The following is a 21,012-nucleotide window of genomic DNA, read 5'->3' as shown; positions in this document are numbered from 1 at the left end:
TGGGAGTTAAATCCAAAGATGGCAAAATAAACTGGAAAAACCTTGCCTTTACATCAGCTGCTCCAAGACCGACTATATATATATTCACTATTGACACAGATTAAAGAGTACATCTGATTCCATTTCACCGATGAATGTGCGTTCCTTCAAATACACCGGCTGTGTGTTCCAGAAAGACAGAGGATATGAGAAATACAACAAATGTCAAATAAAATGCTTTAGAAGTGGATTATCTCAACTGGAAAAAATGTTTCAACCTTTGACAAAAACATCTTAATGAAACTGTAGAGCTGTACCAGCTCTTTGGAAACGACCAAGCAGGAAAACACATATGGTCAGATGGAGGCAGGGAGAGACGGGGCAGATGGCAATGAAACAGTGAAGTGAAGAGGGATGTTGGATGAAGACCAATCCGTGAGGTTGAAGGGGAAAACCTTTTAGGCATATATAGACGTTAGAATATATTTCTGTCACTGTCAATGTGGAACAAATAGCTCGATTGAAACATTGAAACTAAAAGAAAAATATCTTTTTTAAGCTTTCTAACATATTTGTCACACACTCAAAGTCAAGGTTGTCTCTTTTCTGTGGACATTTATTGGAGTTTTATTATGGCATTTATTTCATTTATTAAATATATTTGTTTTCCATATTCTGACATTGTCTATGAAGATTCTCAGTCATCCAGGTCATGGTCAAGTTTGAAAGTTCTGTTGGGCAACTGGCCTGAAAATTCACACATATTCTGACATTATTTTAAGCCAATGACTGTGTTTTCCTGATGGAACAGATTTATTCCAGTTGCCAATAAAAGACTAGGCATAAACTGAAATCACAAAAAGACTAATCCTTCAACTGCATCATCCCTCCATCATGTGTCCATCATCGTCTTCATCATCACTAAGTAACTGCTGTGTGATAGTAAATCTGCAGTTAATCCCCACGAGACACACAGCACCTCCATCAGGCCGATGTCAACAGTTTATCCCATACACTTAAATCCTTTTACAGGCTTTCACCATCAGACCATCCAACTGACCTCACTGTGTGCTTCATGTTGATTTTCACAGAAATAATCCATCAGATCCTCACTGTCACATTTCATACAACAGGTTAACAATATTCTTTAATAAAATCCATGTGAATTAGTTCCCTTTGTGTCTGAAATACTTTAAAATCAGGTTGATTTTTTTTTTAAATCTCTGTAAAACTAAATGTGAAATATCATCCTGTTCCATTTTTGTTATGTATTCTGTCTGGTCTTCCCTCTTCCAGAGGTTTACTTGCGGGATTATGGTGGGATTAGAAGGGATTAAGAATACAATCAGACCTGAATTTGTTTATACCTGAGGTCTACAGAACATAACATAAATCAGGTTTTACATTTATCAATTTTTTTCCGAAACACAGTCACTTCAAATATATTCAATTTTTTTTAAAACTTTTAACATCAAATTCCATTCCTTTGAAATGGATGAGATTTTCATTTGACATTTGATGCTATAGTCTGAATCAGCAGGTTCAGGTGCATTATTGATGATGTTGATTTTTTCAATCATCTGCTAAGACTTTTTTCAAAGACACAAACACATCATATGTGACACCAGTGGACCAATAGCACCTGTGTTCCCTGCTAGCTAATAATGGAAACATTCTTTATGGACTTTGGGTATGGATGTGTCCACAGTAGAGACTTAAGGTTAAGACTTTGTTCCTCATCCTTGATAAATTTCATTTAACATATGTTGGTGTGTTTCAGTATTTAAATGTGATTATAAGTGAAGGTATTTAAAGGTTTAAGATGATGCAAAAAGCACCAGGTTCAAGTACGACATGCCAAAATGTTACATTCAATTTTGTTTTTTTACAAACTACAAAGACGTTCACACAGCTGGTGAAAACTGCATTGTGTGAAACAGGACGTTAAAGGCAGAACAGGACACAGAAGGCTACTGGCAGGAAATTGTTTTAGCTGCTGAGTCAGAGGGAAGGAAATTCAAAATTGCTGAGTCAGCTTAACAAACGGCGAAAGCAGCCTTCCCAGAGTGCCGTGTTACATCGGTTCATTATCCCTGACACGATACGGCCGAAGAAAGATAATGACGACAACTGTGTGAGAGCAGGACACGAGGGAAAGGATGGAGGAGACGGGCAAGAGCAGACATCCTGTCCTAAATTTAGTCTGTGTTGGGTCACAGACGCCCAGAGAGTACACATACATCTGTATATATAAACATATATATATTTAAATATATAGAGAGAGACTGTATGTATAGATGAACAAAAATCTATAGAGGTTCATAGACTTTGAGACTAACGCAGCTAAAAGTCTGTTTGAAAAACCTTCAACCTTCTCTTTCCTAATCTGGGATCCCCTAAAACGGAGACAACGTCTTCGGTCACAGACCAGATTTCCGTAAAGGCCATTAATAAAGCCAAAAGAAGGAGCCACTGTGTCCAATCTCTCAAATGACATGATCTCTCAGATCATTTATAATACGACAAGGGTTTATTATGGAATTATCGATCCACAACTAAATATAAATGTTCCCTACCCCAGCTTTAACCTACAACTGAGACACAAGCAATAAGCCTCCCACCTCCTGGCATGAGTTTAAATATAAACTTTTGTGAGAGATGGAAATGAATGTTCACACCTCAAACTGTGATTTTTCACAACACTCCCACAATCCTGTACACACAGATTTCTTCTAAGCAAGAGCAGACATAACCTTCCTGTCCCAGTGTAACCTGGGTCCTCTGTTTTTAAAAACAGCACATGTCTGCAGGAGATATGAAAACAAAGACCTCTTCTTCTCCTGCTTTGGTTAGATCAGAGCAAAGGACTCGCAGGGCTGAGAGCATTCAAACCAAAAACGTAGCTAGAAGGAAGAGGAGTTAGAAAGAGCCAAGAAAACATTACTGATCTAAGACAGGTGTGTCCAATTAGCAGCGAGATGACATCCAAGTGTTTCAGCAGCTTCCACTGGAAACTGTTAGTTCAGTGTAAGTGCCATACGCTTAGATGCACGCCGTCAAACAGCCAGTAGGAAAAATTCTGCTTGTCCTTAACAGATATAGGGAGGAAAAGATTCAAGGAGATGCAAGAAAAATGACTCATGAACTGAGTGGTTTGTAAATAGCTGCTTCTCCCACACCTAAGTCTGTAGAGGAATTAGGTAATTCCACAAGTTGCCTTTTTGGTGACTTTATGATTGAGGTAAATCTGAACAAAGAACTTAGAAAGAACTGATTGAGGTAAATCTGAACAAAGAACTATAAATAAATCAATAAAAATCAAAAAACGACAAATTCAATTGAATAAAGTGGGCAGTAAATCAATAAACTTCCAAAGAGCTACAGTATATAAAAACATTGTTCCTGTAAGGGCTTTCTAACAAAGACAACCATTCTGTAATAATTCACATTCACACTTAATCCAAAAGGGTTCATTATTATTCCTTTACATTCTACACACACTAATGCAAAAGCACACTGTTCTGTTCAAACAAAATCATTAAACACTGTGACTTCATCAAATGTGTGTGAAGGTTTGTGTGTGTATGTGTCTGTGCTGTATATATAACGCCTAAGCTCTTGTTTCAGTCGATATGCTGAGTGGATTGGTGCTTATTTGAGCCTTTAGTCAATACATCAGAGTGTGCGCTTGTGTGTGTGCACGCATGTGTTCGTTCTTATCCTCTTGTCAAACCATAGAAAGCTGCTTGGTTTCACAAATATTTTGCTTTTGTCTCACTTTATCTGCAGAGAAAAACATCAGCTCGAATGTGTGTGTAAATTCGCCACGATTTAAATGCAGTTTAACGGTTTGTGCTACAAAAATTAAACCCCAACCAGAACAGTAGGCATTGCAAGGATATTAAAATAAAAAAAAATATTGACTCACAGAAATCAGATTTAATCAGTTCTATTAGTGTTCCATGTTACTATCATTTATATATATTTAAACATATACTGTAAATATATATATATATTATATCATTTACATCATTATATATTTTTATATGATCTCTTAATTACTTTACAACCAACAAATACTGGTGGCTTGTGAACCAAGTAGATGATTTTAAATATATAAAAGCTAGTAATTTTAAAAGCATTGTTTACTGACACCAATAGACACATCTATTTTCTACCGGTTATCAGTGGTACTGCAGCCTGAACTGCCACAGGGAACATTCAGTGTTTTATATATACAAACTTTATGCATGCATTTTAACATGCATTTTAACATGGCAACACTAACACCTCTACGCTAACAAAACTAAGCTAACATGACCAGAAGACCATTACCAGTTCACTGATGGTAGTCCTCTTTATCTCTATCTGCTGTGTTTTGTGTTTCAGACTAAACCATGAATCAGGATGAATGAGACTCGTGGGAAATGACCAGAGATGCTGCGTCAGAGCTCACAAATGAGTTTCCTGTTCACATGATGAAGGGAGTGCAGCTTCCTGTTTACACGATAATCACTTCCTGTCTATAGGATAATCATTTCCTATATATAGTCTGCTTGTTCCTTTCATATACGTCATGACTTGAATCCAGTTTGTCCTGGGCACTTTCTGTCTACAGACTGCATTTCCAGGTCCCTGAAGATTAAACATGGAAACAGGGAGCATAATTTTCTGATCTGGTTTTCATCAGATAAAAAATAAAGTTTTCCATGTGACCTTAACTTTCTGTTCTATGTCATCATTAAAACCAATCAGTTTCCTGTTTTAAATTTCTACACTGCAGACACATTCACTTCGGATAATTTCTCTTCAGCCATTAAAAAGATGTTTAAGTGCATCTTTTGAATTGATTTTCAAACATGCCTAAATGGTTTTGTGCATTAGGGAGGGCAAAATTTAAAATGTGACAGTTAAATTGTAAGTGCAGATACAATACAATGAAATGTATTTAGCAAATAATTTATTATTAACTACCACTGATGGGTGTCTGTGGAGCAGTAGGAAGGGCGTGCCTACTTTTACTTAGAGCGTCCGGGATGGGCTGGACTGCAGCTGTGCTTTATTTATGCTGTATTTTCTACCATAAATCAGTGGTTCCCAAACATTTTTTTTTACAGTGTAATCAATTCTCATGGAACCCCCTGATTTTGACGCATTCAAAAGCTACAGTTAAACTTGAAACTGAATTTAGAATAAAGCAATTTCTACATTATTACTTCTTTACACAGGAAAACAAAATAAATAACCTTACAATCAGTGCAAATTCCCTACTCTTGTAAAGTGAATAAAATATTGAAAATAAAATTGTTTTGTGACCACTGTGCATTACACTGCACATTTGAAACAACTGCCGTATGTGATGTGTGTTGCTACATGTCAGTAAAAGGTATGCTACTTTGGCAAGGTCTTACAAAACAGATTTTTCTTTTTATAAAAGGTATGCTACTTTGGCAAGGTCTCACTTACAAAACAGATTTTTCTTTTTTATCTCAAGCCCTTCCAGAGTACACAAATGTTAAAAAAGGGTGAGGTCATAAGTACAAACACTCTGGCTGAAATGTTCCTACAGCTTCTGCACTTTACGTGAACATGTTGGACGTGTTAATAGGTTGTTGATTAATCAGGAAACCAGAGGCATCCCTGACATGGTGCAAAAGGTAAATCTAATTAAATATCCCAGGAGAACCAAATAACAACAGCTATTGTTGCTCTTCGTGCAATCATGCTACAATTTCTGTGCCTTTTTCTGTGGTAACCTGTACACTGGATTTGCACCTCCTACCACTTATCTCTGTGAAGCAAATATTTACTTAACAAGACTGTATGGAAACGCATAGTGGGCATACAATTTTGCAAGCTGTTCCTGCATTGACAAATTCTCTAGATATTACGAAAGTACCATGGGATACATGGTTGTTTAATGATATTTTGAGCACATTTAACAACAGGGTCTCACTGTCTCTGCAAAATAAGAACAAGTGGAACAACTCAGTCTATATTGGACCAAACGTTACTTGTTCTTATTCCAAGTGATGGTACTCAGTGACGGTACTGTGCTAAAACCTGCCGGATTTGTCTTTTAGCATCATTTCAGGGAGCTGATTTCTAAATTCCGTGGTCTTTTCCAAAGGAGGGGTTGTACTGTGTATGCGCGTGTGTTTGTGTGTAGATGCTGTGGCCTTCAGGCTGGCTGAAAGGACTTTACACTGAGTGCTCTGTTCTCTTACTCTTTGGCAAACGCACACACACACACATGCACTAGTTCAGCTCAAGTATCACTCCTCTTTAAACAAGGCAGCAGTGTGTCTGTCTTTGCCCCACAGCTGGCAGCACATGCTTGCTTGTGTGTGTTTGTGTGTGTTCCTTTAACCTTGCACTTCATTTGAACAGTGTAGCAGCCTGTACTGTCCAGATGTTTAAATCAAACAGCAGCTGAGAAACATACACACAGACACACAGACACACCATTTTATATCAGATTATCTGGACACTCCAGACACTGTCAGAACCTCACAGTGAGTTCCTAATTTTACGATAGTAGTTGCGCATCAACAAACAGCCCATAGTTTCAGGTCAGTGCTGTTATGCTGCTAACATATCTACTCATAAGAACATGGAGGAAATCCCACAGAAACACAGTGCCGCTGCTGATCTGCTGCTGCCTTGTGTGACTATGACAATGAAAGGCCGACCGTATAACAATTGTGATGACGATAAAGATTTTTTACTCATTAATTGCAAGGCCTGGTCCACTGCACTGTCTAAAGGCCTACATTAAACTAATTATTATTCAAACGTAATCTAACGCTGGTCTAATTTAATCTAAAGAAACATCATCTGGAGAGGTCAACTAATTACATGAAACATTTATTTTTATTGTAACAGAAAAAAAGCAATATGGTTTGGATAGTTTATGAATAGGAATATACAGTATATGTACATTTATTTTTATGAATTTAAATAGTTTATTTTACCACGTTTGTTAAAATGTATATTTTTATAATCATATATAAAGAAACCTATAACATATCAATTGAATACATACTTATATAACAATTAAAGTCATCTTCCATGTCATGACTGAGCGGGCAAGGTTTACAAGGTCCTTCTGGGCAGAACACTGTTCAAGAAGGTGACATATTTTTAATTCAACAGTTCTAAACAACCTCAAATAGTTTGCTTTTTTTTTACCATATCATTATTATTTAAAAGTTGACCAGTTGTCTTTAAACTAGGAAGCTGTTAATTCTAATGTTCCTCAAGTACGTAAATAACAAAGTCATTAGTACAGAGCACTTCAGCTGTTCATCACTACATCACTACAGTACAGCCTGCTGTAGAAGTACAGATCATGTGAAAATATCTCCCTGCCTGTGCCAGAAGAATGTGCTGCTTACTCAGTTTAACGCAGCAGGGTAGGAGTAAGTTGGAGCGGAAGGAAACATCTGACACACTAGATCCACGAACAGTGTCATTTTTAACTACAGTCCACAATAATAAAGTACTTTTCTCATCACTAAGCCCGGGATCTAAAAGCGTCCACGGTCTCTGCACCAGGTCCTCACAAAGGCAGAAGTACCAACACACACACACATACACACACTCTCCCTGGGAACATTCCCAACCCTTTAAAATCGGGTGTGTGTGTGAGAGGGAAGAGGGGGAACCAAAGTCTTTTTTGCTACCGTGAGAACCAGGCGTTTGATGGACAGGGCACTGGACCGTAGATGTTGCAGCGGGAGATTGTTATCCCCATTGGCCAATCGTGTTTCCTGGGGGAGTGTGTGTGTGAGTTGAGATCTGCTGCTTTTTTCGTACAGTACACAGTGTTTCCTGACTCAGCCAGTAGTTCAGACTCTTTAGGAGTTTCCTCAGGGGAGACCAGGTGTCCCATCTGAACGAATCAGGTGTCTCAGGTTTAGGACGACTCAGTGCACCTATTATTTGTTTGAAAGATTCGTGGGAGAATTCAGGTCCTTTGGATTACTCTGGGGGGTTCAGTGGTGCATGAACTGAGAGGAATAAAGAGATTTAAAGCCAAGAGCATTATCTCGAAGGTCACTAACAGGACTGTGAAATGATACCTCGAGTCTAGACTATGGTATTAGAACCTCATGAAAAAGGTTTCGGGTGTACACAAGGGGTCCAGGGTCTTTCAGCCACAAAGATGCTATGGCGGCTTCACTGCCCTAAAGATAAGTAGATCTGAAGTAACTGAAGCAAATACAGGTATGTTGCATCCAATGCAGCAGGTTAGTTGCTTTTTGCTAGGCTAAACTAATCAATCAGAGGTTGAAATGTCAACAGTGCTTTGACTAAGCTCAGACTTAGTTTTGCTGGTGTGAGTCATTTGCACTTCAGAGAACCACAGAACCACTGAACCAGTCCGTTGCTGTGTTGCCATGTCTGCAATTTATATGATAAATTCAAAGGAGCGTCATCTGGTCAGACTTATTAAGTACCCAGCTAACATTGAAAGGTAACATGTAGTCTAAAGCAAACAAAAGAAAAAAAAAAGAGAAAAAAAAAGAACAAAAACACATTCAGCTTGCAGTTAATTGCAACTGAAGATCTGCTGCCAGTAATTAGCATTATCCCACAAAAAAACCAACCTATTAAAATTGATAAATTCTTGTCCTTTGGCATGCATTACAACAACCCATTAGTGGTACTTATTGTGTACTTCCTTGACTTCTGTTTCATAAACAATTGGCCCATTTTTATACACTGCCTGCGATCAAGACTTGCCCATCAGGGACACTAGGCTTGAAGCCTGGACATCTGGTCCTCATCACAGTCATCAGACATTAATATTTAAATGTGGTTTTACTGATTTTTTTTAAGCTCAAGAAACTCTAGAGACTGATTTTGGAGCCATTACCAAAAGTCTACAGATTGAAAAATTGTTCCACTTCCACCTCTGTAAGAGGGACTGAGCAAAAACTAGGGGAAAGTAGCAGCAGGTAAGTTCATTTAAATGTGTGGACTGTGACATTGAGGCTCAGACGCCATCACCTCCTCCCTCCACTTCCCCACCCGTCTGGGAGCTGGAGGTGAGCGGAGTCAGGTGGCAGCTCATGAATGAGAGATTTTGTGGAAGACGACTGGACACAAAGGGAGCATTTAGAGAGTGTGGAGCTACATCTGGAGGGAGACTGGGGATATCGACCAATTAACTACGACACCTAAAACTAAGTGTGTGTTCATGTGAGTGTGCACATATGAGGATTAAGAAGTCCTTCATTCATCCCACTATGGGGAAATTTTCCAAAAACTGACTGTATTAAAGGATGAAACTTAAACAACCAGATTAAAATGAAATCCAAAAGTTTGAAAAACCCAAACACACAAACAAAAACCGAGTGTGCACATGTTTGTAGGAAAATCAAAATGCCAAGATTGAAAAAAACTTCCTTGGCTGAGTGGAAATCTTGTCCTCACAAAGATTACAGTACAAGCACCACCCTCATAACGTGCACTGACTCGATAAAGTGACCATTGAATGTTGTCTGGCTGGAAGCCTGTTTGGTTTCTCTGTTTTTATCTGTCCTTTCTCTAAACAGCTTCTGCGTCTCATTTAGTGCAAAATGACTTTTTTATCAAGATCATCTACTTGATCGTACGTGAGGTTTATAAAACAGATTTCTTCAGAAAAATGATGTTTTACTAAGAATATATTTGTAAGACCTTTATATATATATATATATATATACATATATATATGTATATACATGTCTCTTAAACTTTTTTTTAAAGAAAAGAGCAGATTCACAAAAGGAAATAAATACATAATGACATGATTTTTTAGCTTCTTCTTGTAAACCATGTAAACTATGCCTGAAGGATGTTTGTAAATTACAAATGAGGCTGTACACAAAGACGGAGACAAATGTGGCATAATAATGCAAACACGTAAATTAACAAAGCTCCACACACACACACGTGAAGTGCCTGGAGGACACATGTTAAGAGAGATTCTCTGTGTCTGTGTGTGTGCGCGTGCATGTGTTAGCTTCTTATTTTTGTCACAGACATAAATAAATGACCATCAACAACTCTGGTCACATGCCTCTTTTATGATGTAAGTACCGAACCTATCCAAGGGTGAAATCAGTTAAATATGTTCGATTAAATGAAACGATGCCCTCTGATTGGCCAGTCCCGCCGTCACTTTGAAATCCTCCAGTCACACTGGTTCAACTCTAATCTCACTGACTATTCTGCCACTCGGCTGGTTTTAATCTTACAGTATGTGAAGGATGGACTCCATAAATTTTTCATGTTTGAATGTGAATACTGACGCTTTGTGTGCGTCAGTGAGTACAACCAAAGATTGACTACAAGGCAACGCCAAATAAAAACTGTTAGGAATCCAGGAGCAGGCAGTGATGAACGGTCATTGATGCCAACTGCACTAAAACAACAGAAGAATAAGAAGAAATATGGATAGAGCCTCGGGTTCTGGCTAACGCTGAAACGGATAAATGCAGGGATTTATTATAGTGATGTAAGTGTGATTGTTACCTTATGTGTTCAGCTTTAATTAGTAACTGTTGATGTTACAGAGGACAGAAATGTCACGACTGACAGATCAGCTGGCTCCTGATTGGTCGGGAGGATATAAAACCATGAAAACTGTACAACAATAAGAGGCAAGGGTAAAAGTACAAAGACATTAAAACTTAATTCAGGAGGATAATACTGTGTCTCTCTTAAAAAACGAATCAGCTGTTGATTTCAAGGTTGCCTGTCGTTAATTCCATTTCTTACATGTCCAAGCAGACTGTGTTGTGTTTATAGCATCCCTGGCAGGGGAGATTGGTAACTGCACGCTCTGTGTAAAGCCACAGTAGTAAGAGGCACATTTTATTTTCTGTGAGATCCTAATAAAATGTCATTGTTAAATAATATTTATGGTTAGAGAGTGAGTTGTTAACAACTTACTGTCTCACACCAATGTCTGTGGAGAACAATCATTTATTTTCATGTAATAATGTCATAGGAACACTGGTCATCTGCTGTCTTATTAGATTAGATTTCCCTTGCCTAATTTACAATGAATGATTCCAAAGCCAAAGCAACACGCTAATACATTTAGCCATATTAGGAAGAAGCAGTGGATTTTTATTAACCCCTACTATGATGGAAAATTACTGATTTTCTCTATTTAATGTGGCAGAGAGAGCAGAATAAGTGGGGGTCATTGACATAAATCTGCATTATTATCTAAAAACCACATGAGCAGAGATTGTTCACTGAGGCAGATGGTCAATGGAGAAGGTCCAGAGACACCTGAATAACCCAGAGAGGAGAGAAGCCCCTCAGCAGCTATTACTGTTGTACAGTAAATGAATGGGCAGCCACAAGCACACTCATGTACACAAGTGGAGATTGTTTCTGGTAGACAGATGGCACACTCAGTGTGAGGAAGCTGATCTGCCTCCTTGTCACCTCCTCCTCCTCCTCTTCATCTAATTTCTGTTTCCTTTTTATATTGGCTGAATTTGATTTTCTCTCCCATCTGCCTTCCTTCTCCCGTGCTCATTTTCATATTTCCACCATGCCTGTGAAATTGGATTTTTCTGATTCATTGTACGTTTGTGTTATATTACGGAGTCGTCCAGATGTGCAGCACAACAACATGAAGACTTTAATTCTGTTTTAACTCACACTGACACGTCCTGGATTTAAAAAAGAAAAACTGGAAATACAGTTACATCTAATTACCACGAAACGTCAGGCTATCCAGACTGTTGGCAGGATTGTGCTAGTCTTGTTTTATTTTGGCATCTCATAAATAAACCAAGCCTTTTATTTTGAAAAACTTTAAAGATGTGTTTTTGCCCAAGCAAAAGAAAATGGAATGAAAACGTCTCAATGGGCCATAATGTCTGCAGATGACATTGTAATCTGAGCAATTGGAGGCGAGCGGGGAGAGTTGGAGGTCAGCTGTGGTGAGAAGAACCAAAGTCAGAGGAAATGAGACAAAAACACAGTGTGAGTGTGAGAGTTGGGCAAAGTGAAAGGTGAAGAATCGAGGACGGGATAGTGAGGCTTTCAGTAAGGTGAAGTTTGACGCGACATACTTCTGGTTCCAGTAAAAATGTTTTTATTAACTGGTAGATGTACAAGGAGAGACCAAAGAGTTTTAGTACATTTAAAAAAAAAATCTGTATTAATAAAAAATGAAGACACAATGTCCTGGAGTCAAAGACAGGAACAGGTCTTTGACTCCAGGACACAACCTGCTTCTTCTTTTTGAAATCAAGTTCCTTTTAAATGTTCAGTTTTTGGAAATATTTTTTGCAAAACAACAGTCAATCAAATATGTGATGATTGCTTTGAGTTCAGATTTGTTAAAGGTATTTTATGGTTTGAAAAACCTGATCAAATAAAATGTAATGGCTCAACGCTCAATGTCGCAATAAAATAAACCTGGACCATTTATATTTAAAATCCAGACAAATCATTGACCCTTTTGAGAAACTTTCTTCAGTCTCCACAGACCTTAAAAATAAACCTTTATCTAAAAAAAAATCAAAGTGAACCACCAGCTAGCTATGAAAGATAATCTTAATGAAAAGATCACTGATAATGAAATGGGTGACATCGAAATACAGTTCATTCAGTGAATCGGCCTGTGACCATCTGAGAGAGAAAGTGAAAGAGAAGCCAATGTCCTTAAGGAGCCATGAGTCAAAGGTCACGTCCACAAATATCACATCATACACACTCAAAGTCACATGCTGAAGGCAGTGCATCACATGAACTCCCCCTGATTTCTCTGGGCACACTGGCCCACCCAACCACATCACACACACACACACACGTCACACCAGCAGCACATTGCCTTACACCAAAGTAGAAGTAGAGATGTGTTTTAAAAAAAGGCCTACATGAACCGAATGACTGCTGTGGCACACTACTGGTATTGACTTAGGAGACATAATCTTGGGAGAGATCTAATATTTGTTTGTTTGTTTGTTTGTTTGTTTTGTCAGAAAAACTCCGCTGCAGGTTTTTAAAGGTGTGTTCCTAATTGTAACTATTGTTTCCATTCAACTGACGACTGGTGCACTTTCTGACTCATGTTTTACAGTTAACGGTTAAATATAACTGGTAAAGACTGGGACTATTCATCAGCCAGTCTTCGTTGGACATTTTCACGAGTCTAGTACTCTGTGCACATCTAATGAGGGCGAGATTTTATAACCATGTGGCGTCAGAGGACACGAGGAGGGCAACGCCATAACGGATTACGTTCAGTTAAACAGAGAAGTAATGGGGTCACTAACGCCCTCACACACACACACACACACACACACACACACACACACAGAGTGACTTTAATGTGCCTGTGTGTTTTTCCTGGGGAGCCAAAGACGTCTTGATCCGGCCTGATGAATATTTTATGCCAGGTCCAGTTTCATTCTGAAGGAGCCACGTAATGCTTCCTGTCCTGGCTGTGTCCTCGTGGAGTCCTCTTGTCATTGAGTCACAGCTTTGATGTCAGACACAGAGACTATGATTCTTGGTTAAATATTAAACCATCCACTTCTCACAGGGAGATGGTTTTCACCTATGATGTTTGTTTCTTTTGGTTTTAAGTACAACTGGTGTAGACTGTGTCTGACCTCTGAAATCTGACCCCAGGTCTGAAAACTTCTGCTTTTTATACAGCAGCTTCTACCACATTATGAATGGGAAAAAATAACCACATTAGAAAAACACACCTTCGGGGTTGGGTAGGAACTCACAGGGAAACAACAGCCTGCAGGAGTGTGTGTGTGCGTATGTGTTTGTGTGTGTGTAAGAGACTGTGGGTGTGTTCAGGGGACAGGATATTCAACTGTTTGGAGATAGCACAGCAATGAAGGTCACAGACACAGGACATTAACAAACACACACACACACTTCTTATATCAAAGATGACTAAAGTACGGCATAAAATTGTGTTCTAATTCCAGATTCCAGCGTTTATAGTCAGAAGGTTCTAGGAATTAACAACTTTTAGTGACTAAAGCACTGCACCCTCATTGATTCAGTTTCACAACATCTGTGCTATATTGTCATTGATTATACTTAAGGTAGTCATGAATTTTACTCAAATTTAAGTCCAACAAACTCTGCGGCTTCAGTCCAAAATCCCAGGCATATCATTTTATCCAAATCCCCACATTTCCAGATGTTTTCATATCAAGGATGTTTGTAGACAGTCTTTTACTAGGACTTCCTCCTCCAATCACATTGCACATTCTGTTACCATTATTAGTCAGTCATGGTAAGACTAGGATGACCCAACTTGCAGGGATGAGCGAAATGATGGTAGGTAAATTGCCGCACAAATGAGAATGAGAGCTGGACAAAGCAGAGCATGTACACTTCCTGTTTTGCAAAGGTCGATGTGTCATCTAATTGCTTTAAGCCATACATGGTGTCTTGTAAATCAATTGAGGTGTATGCATATATCTCTGTGTGAAATCTACATTTATTTTATTTATATTTATGCAGTGCTTATATATCTTAAAACGAACCCACGGCCATCTTTTAAAATATGCAAAATCAGCTGATAAACAGATACAAAAATAAACACGTAGATGTAACATAGATATACAGTATCATAGATATACAGTACCATAGATATACAGTACCATAGATATACAGTACCATAGATATACAGTACCATAGAGCTGCTGTGCATCAGTGAGTCTGGCGGGTAATTTTGGATTACCGTTGTTTTTTTGTGGTAGGGGTTTATGGTTTATTTTAAAACATTTTGAAAACTTTTTTTGGGCAAATTTATTTTTACGTGAACTGTTAAACAGGTTTGAAAAACACGACTACAATGAATACAAATGGAATGTTAATTACAGCGTTCTCTGTATAAAGAAGAAACTTTAAATGCAAATATATATTTTTAAAGGCTAAAGAGTTTGTCTTTCCGTCGCTAATGAAATTCTAGGATACATAAGTCATTCTGCCGTAAACAGAAAACACACTGACATTGAATCTGTTATGGATGCTATGTATTTTTGTTCTTTCTATACCTCAACTGACTTCAGATTATGTTTTCAACATCCACAAGATTTGGGAGGTGTTGTTGTTATTTCATTTCCCGTGTATCGTGACATATTCTCATTAAACGACCTGTACAAGTTCTGAACCTTCGGCGTCGTTCTTATAGACGAAAGTCAGAAAGTGTTTTCTGGCGTGTGAATCCAGGACAATGAGCCTGGCTCCAGAGAAAACAGATGACAAACCAGTCTGAACATGTCTGAGTGTGAGACCTGGCTCAGTATATTGCAGGAAACAATGTGACAACTCTCTTTGTCTGTCCTTCTGTTTGACGGTCTGGACCATCAGAGACCAGCCGCAGACTCATCAGGATGTTTATTACATTTACTTTAAACAGAATTAATGAGGGCAGTTAGAAAGAGTTTATTAGTGCTAATGGTTATCAGTGTAATTGCTAAATCTATTTGTCTAAAGCATGAACTGAAAGATTACACGTTACCGTGAACTTAAAGTTGTGCACGCTACAGGTTATTTCAATAAGCACGGTCACTGTTTCACAATCATTGATAAACCTACTGCCCCTTTAATGTACCCTCGGTTGGACTGACATTTGTGTTCACTACATGACAGTGACTATGACATCACTGCGAGTCATCGCTGGATGAGTCAACTAGTGGTACCACTGTGATGTGGATTTTAGCCCTCAATGGTCTTAAGACATGGTTCGCAAGTCATGGTTCCCAACAGTTTTTGGGCTTTTCAGCAGCTTTTGATTTTACAAATAATAATACTGCACCTCAAATCATTGGATTGTCTTTAATTAAATCGCTGATTTATCTTCTTTTTACTAGATATACTAGATATTCTTATGTTAAAAAGAATAAAAAGACCAATTCTGATTCTGAGTCTCTCAAAAACTATTAAAATGAACTAATTAAAATGTAGGCACAAATAAATACAATTATTTTAATATGATTTATTTAAAAGACCTCTTACTGTAAATGCCTTTGCAGACTACCACGGGTCGACGTTCCAAAAGTTGGGGGAAAAATAGGTCCTAAGTTCAGGTATGCACTTATCCACTTTACTGAAAAATAAAGAAGCACTGGCCTCATCCAGAAACAATGGTTAAGAATTATTATTATTATGCAATACCAATTTGCCCAAAAGGGAAAGTGGAACAAAAATCAATTGTGGACAGTTTTGACCAAATGCTTACTAATGATTAGTATTGACCTGTAGACTGGATTGACTGCATTAGGTACTGGTTATTACCACCTTTACTATTTACTTTACTTTACTATAGAGCTAAATCAGTATTATATTGGTGTTTGTTCTCACTTTCCTTTGGCTAATACTGCCATGTGTAATTACTGTATAGACATCTGACATCTGAGGAAATAAAACATCAGCTGTTTGAAACTGTTTACTGTGGAGATAATAAAAACAGACTAAGTATAAAGGAAGATTCAGTCCACACAGAATCAAAGAGTAAAAATAAAGCCTGGTGTTGACTGATAACCACTGCTGCATCACTGAGACACAGAAGAACATTTTGTATTGTGAATTTCAATGAGAAAGTACCCCCGTGTTTACGCCTCAGAGGAACAATAATGGATGAACACTGACTGCTGTAAATAATTCACATGTTAACATGATCCATGTGAAAACACTGGGCTGGACTGAGGCAACATGTTGTTTCACACGAGGAAACGTGTTGCACAAAAAATGATGATGAAATGACACTGTTTGACACAGCTAAAATTATGTGGAAACCAACGTACCACTGGGGCAGGACTTCAATGCAGCCTATCTAATTAATAGCCAACAGTCAACTAATTACAGATAAGGACAGATGAAGGTCGGTCACGGAGAAGACTTGTCATCTCTTCCTGCAGACGTCTGACTCTAACACTTAAGGCTTGCTTTTGCACAAAGTCGAACTCTGTCTAAGTCTGGGGATGTATCTTGAAACCAGTTCCCCACATTCTTCAGGTGCACTGAACACAGGCTGCCTGCTGAGTTGGGCCATAAACCAAGCGCTCCCTGCCCCGGGTTGAGGAGAACATGTTTCAAAACAACAAAACAGCTGCATGATTCAGAACATCTGGCTCCACCCACCACCTTGGCTTTTGGGCATCACAAATGAAGCGCTCCCATGAACCTAAGACTACAGCTGTCAACTCCTTGGAGTAAACACACACAAACACACACAGGCATGCATGTAGTTAGAAAGTTGCGCAACGCATCTTAAGAAAAACTATCTAATCCATGAAGGACCTTGTGATGAACTTTAACATGAACAGTTACATCACTTCAATAAAAACAAAGGTAAACTTTAGCTTTTTTTTTAAGCAGGATTTTATGACTGACCGCTGACTGCACTTTTATGAGACAGACATTTCCAACAGGAAATTAAGGTTGGAAAGAGCTCACTCTCCCACACCAAGGTCCATAAAGAAAAGCATTTGTAGCTCAGTGGAACACAGAAGCTGTTGGTCTCCACCTCTGCTCAGTTTGTGTTAATGAGGTAAATGTCTCATTACAACTAAATGATGAAGGCAGCCAAAGACACACTCCTGTGTGTCCTGATAAAAATGATGGATTTTGACTATAGATCATGAGATGTGTTAAAGAATAGACACATTACCAACATTTTGACACATGAACATCCTATCAATGGACTGATTATGAATTCTGGACAACAGATTATCTTCAGGACATTTGGTTTGTTATGAAACATGGTGATATACCTTGTTTGTTTATCTCTGCTCAAATCTCTCAACTTTTGCCATTGTTGAGACTGTTAAGCCATGTTGTGTTTATCCAAAATGAGACAGGCGGAAGAGTACTGATCAATTATTCAATCCATCTTATTGTTCATGTTGCATTGCACTTGGAACATTGTTTTGTGCATGTTTAAATGCACTAGTGTGTAATGCACAACAGGAAATGTATATATAATATGAGAATTCTGCTGTTCTAAAATCAGAGAAGAACAATTCTTCTTCTTCTGTTTCTCAGCACCAATTAAATGCTTTCTGGCCTCCACCAGAGTTTTTCCATAAACAGCGTCCTGGCTCAGGTAACAATGCCGGGAAGTGAGGTCTATATACTACACACACATATAGCATCAAAGTCTGGACAGCCTTCACACCAGATCCTTTAAGTGGTATGTGGAGAGTTAGAGAGAAATCAACTCCTCCATCAATCCCTCTCCTCAAGTCAGGAATAGGATGCATCCTCAATCACGTGCACCTTTTATCACTTTAGGGCCACAGTATCCCTCAACACCAGCAACAAGAGGAAGATCACACGATCCTTCAGCTGTGCATTAGAGTCATTCGACCCAGAGTATCACAAACCAAGTGCATCCCTGGTCACTTCTCCACAGCATCACAATCAAATCAATTTGGTTCTCCCTCTTCCTGTCCATCTAACACCTGTCTACACAGCTGCCATGCCCCCCTCACCAGATTAAGTGCCCCCTCATCACATTGTGCACAACTAGTGCGCGATTCAATCAATGTTTCCAGTCTCACACACACGCACGCACGCACGCACGCACGCTTTTCTGCGAGACTCCGTCCATCCCTTTGGTTTTGTAGGACTGAGATGCAGGACATATCAAGCGCCCCTTCTGATTACCTCAGTTCATTCACATCATCATCTACAGCAGCAGCGACATCGACAATGTTGTTCTTCTCTGCAACAGAGTGAAGAGCTGCACCAAAACCACACCGACCTCCCAACTGCACCCCTACCCTCACCCTCACCCTGTGGTCAGCAGGGCGGCCAGTGCACGGTGAAACAAGCGCTCCCTTTCAGCTCCTCAAAACATCAACATCATTATCAGCATCATCATGTTTGTGGATTTTATCCCAACACACACACACACACGTGCACGCACACACACACTAACAGTGTTAACAGACTGAGCCGCTGCAGCAACAAGCCATACACAACAAACGCACGGACACACACCGTGACAAGGCAGGGGGGCGGTGCTGGCGGTCAGCGGAAGACTCACCTCTGGAGCTGCTGAAGGCGGTGTACCAAGACACTGAGATCAAGCCGAACAACAGCAGCGTCAGGAAGGAGACATTTCTGAGCCTCATCTCCGGAGCATGTCCGCAACAGAGAGAGACGGAGATGCAGAGAAGGAGAGAGGCAAAGAGAGGTGGGGGATAAGGAGAGAGGAGCAGGGGAGGAGGGGGACACCAGAAGAAAAGAGCGAGTGAGAGGGAGACTCAGGTAGAGCGAGAAAGACGAAGAGGCAGGAGGTGCTGTTGGCGTCTGAGCAGCAGCGGCAGACTAGGGAGAGAGAGGGGGAGAGAGAGGAGTTAAGAGAGAGAGTGAGGGCGAGCGAGTGTGTGAGGAAGGGAAACAGAGAAAGAGGAGGGGGCAGACACAGGTAGAGACTCTCGGGTAAAGGTGCAGGACGTTATTATTATTATTATTATTATTTATTTATTTATTTATTTTTTCTATTATTATTGTCTGTGCCATGGAGACACAATTGTCCCTCATAAATAAAAGCACGTATTTAAAGAATACATTTCTTTCAAACGATTACAACTCAAATGTGATTCATCACAAGGTACCTGTGGATAAATACCAATTAATCATTAATCAGGATACATCAACATCCCTTACTATGACAAAAATGTTTATCTTATAATTGTTTATCGTATATTGCTGAAACAGCAGGAAACACGAATCAAGAAATGTTTGAATAACAATAAATCAAACACATGTGTGTTTAGCCCCCTAAAAATAACACTTCTAAATCTATACTAAATCTAAACTGGTCAAAGACTTAAATTTAAAGTTTTCAGGCAAAATTACACAAAAACATTGAACTCTTACATACATGTTTCTTTCAATTCCACTTTCTAGTCATGTTGGAGCAGGGGAAACTTCTACAGAGGTGAATTACCTGCAAATGACTTGATCTGGAAAACAGGTTGTTGTGACCGTCCTTCTTATTGTCCTCTTCATGATGTGCCAAACACTTTTACTGTACTAGGAGGACGATGTGGACTGCATCTAGGACAGACACACAGTCAGTCAGTCAATCACACTTTATATCTTCCAAAGCAACAGTTTGTCATTTATTCTGAACTGGGCATCAGATTATGACAAATCCACAGCTACTAATTCATCCTCATCTGGACCCAATTAATTTAACTTTTTTTTTTAAACACAACACCAAAACATGAAGTCAAGGCATTTTTCATATTGAGGAATTATAAATAATAATAAAAAAATCAAAATAACTAAAAATTTTTTGTTGGATTTTTTTTGGTTTATCTGAAATAAATTCTATTTTATATTGTGAATATATGTAATATACTGTATCTAATACTATTGGCTTGGTCCATTGCTCGATAACTTGGCCAAAGTTAAAAAAAAGTTGAATTAATGTTAAAAATTAAAATAAAATTGAACATTTCTTCTGCATGCAAATTACACAATGTAAGCCAAAAACGCCACTTTTTTTTTTTTTAAATATCTGTGATTAAAGTATGGATTGCTCCGCGTAAACGGACTAATGTACTGCTGTTTTGGTGCTTGGTCCAGTGGGCTATGGTGTCCCCTGGTGTACAAAACCAAACTGCAGGCTCCTTTTCAGCAGAATATTATATTTTAAACTATTGTTGGTAAAAGTAAGAAGCGTAAAAAATTACATATTAGTCTTTAAAATGTTAAAGAAATGGTTTATCTAACGGAAAGAATAAGTAAAATAGCAGATACACACACACAATTACAGATCAGTGTGTACAAAGAAGCAGTGTTAGTGAAACTTCCATATCCTAACTGCTCTGCCGGCTCCCCATTAAATAAATAAATGGCTTGTACTTATTGTTGCGAGTGCAGTCTACTAAATAATTGGACTGCAACTGGAGCCATTAACCAGTATTTACAACAGAGGAGCAATAACAAGAGGAATGCAGAATGTCTCACACGCTGCACACACACACCAGAAACAGCCACTTACCCCCAGGCCACAGATAG

General features: G+C 38.8%; 1 protein-coding gene across 1 annotated transcript in view; it reads right to left on the bottom strand.

The window, feature by feature from the left end:
- The window catches only part of LOC103391069 (alpha-1,3-mannosyl-glycoprotein 4-beta-N-acetylglucosaminyltransferase B), a 33,487-nt gene extending 13,291 nt beyond the window's left edge, over nt 1-20,196 (bottom strand). Inside the window, 2 exon segments of the mRNA XM_025063303.1 lie at nt 19,025-19,308; nt 19,934-20,196. Coding sequence (XP_024919071.1) covers nt 19,025-19,112 — 88 coding nt within the window. The 5' untranslated portion in view covers nt 19,113-19,308; nt 19,934-20,196.
- Nucleotides 20,197-21,012: the final 816 nt, after the last annotated feature.

This window comes from Cynoglossus semilaevis, chromosome 15 (genome assembly GCF_000523025.1).
Source record: "Cynoglossus semilaevis isolate Cse_v1.0 chromosome 15, Cse_v1.0, whole genome shotgun sequence".
Lineage (NCBI taxonomy): Eukaryota > Metazoa > Chordata > Actinopteri > Pleuronectiformes > Cynoglossidae > Cynoglossus > Cynoglossus semilaevis.
This window is presented reverse-complemented; position numbering and strand designations above follow the sequence as displayed.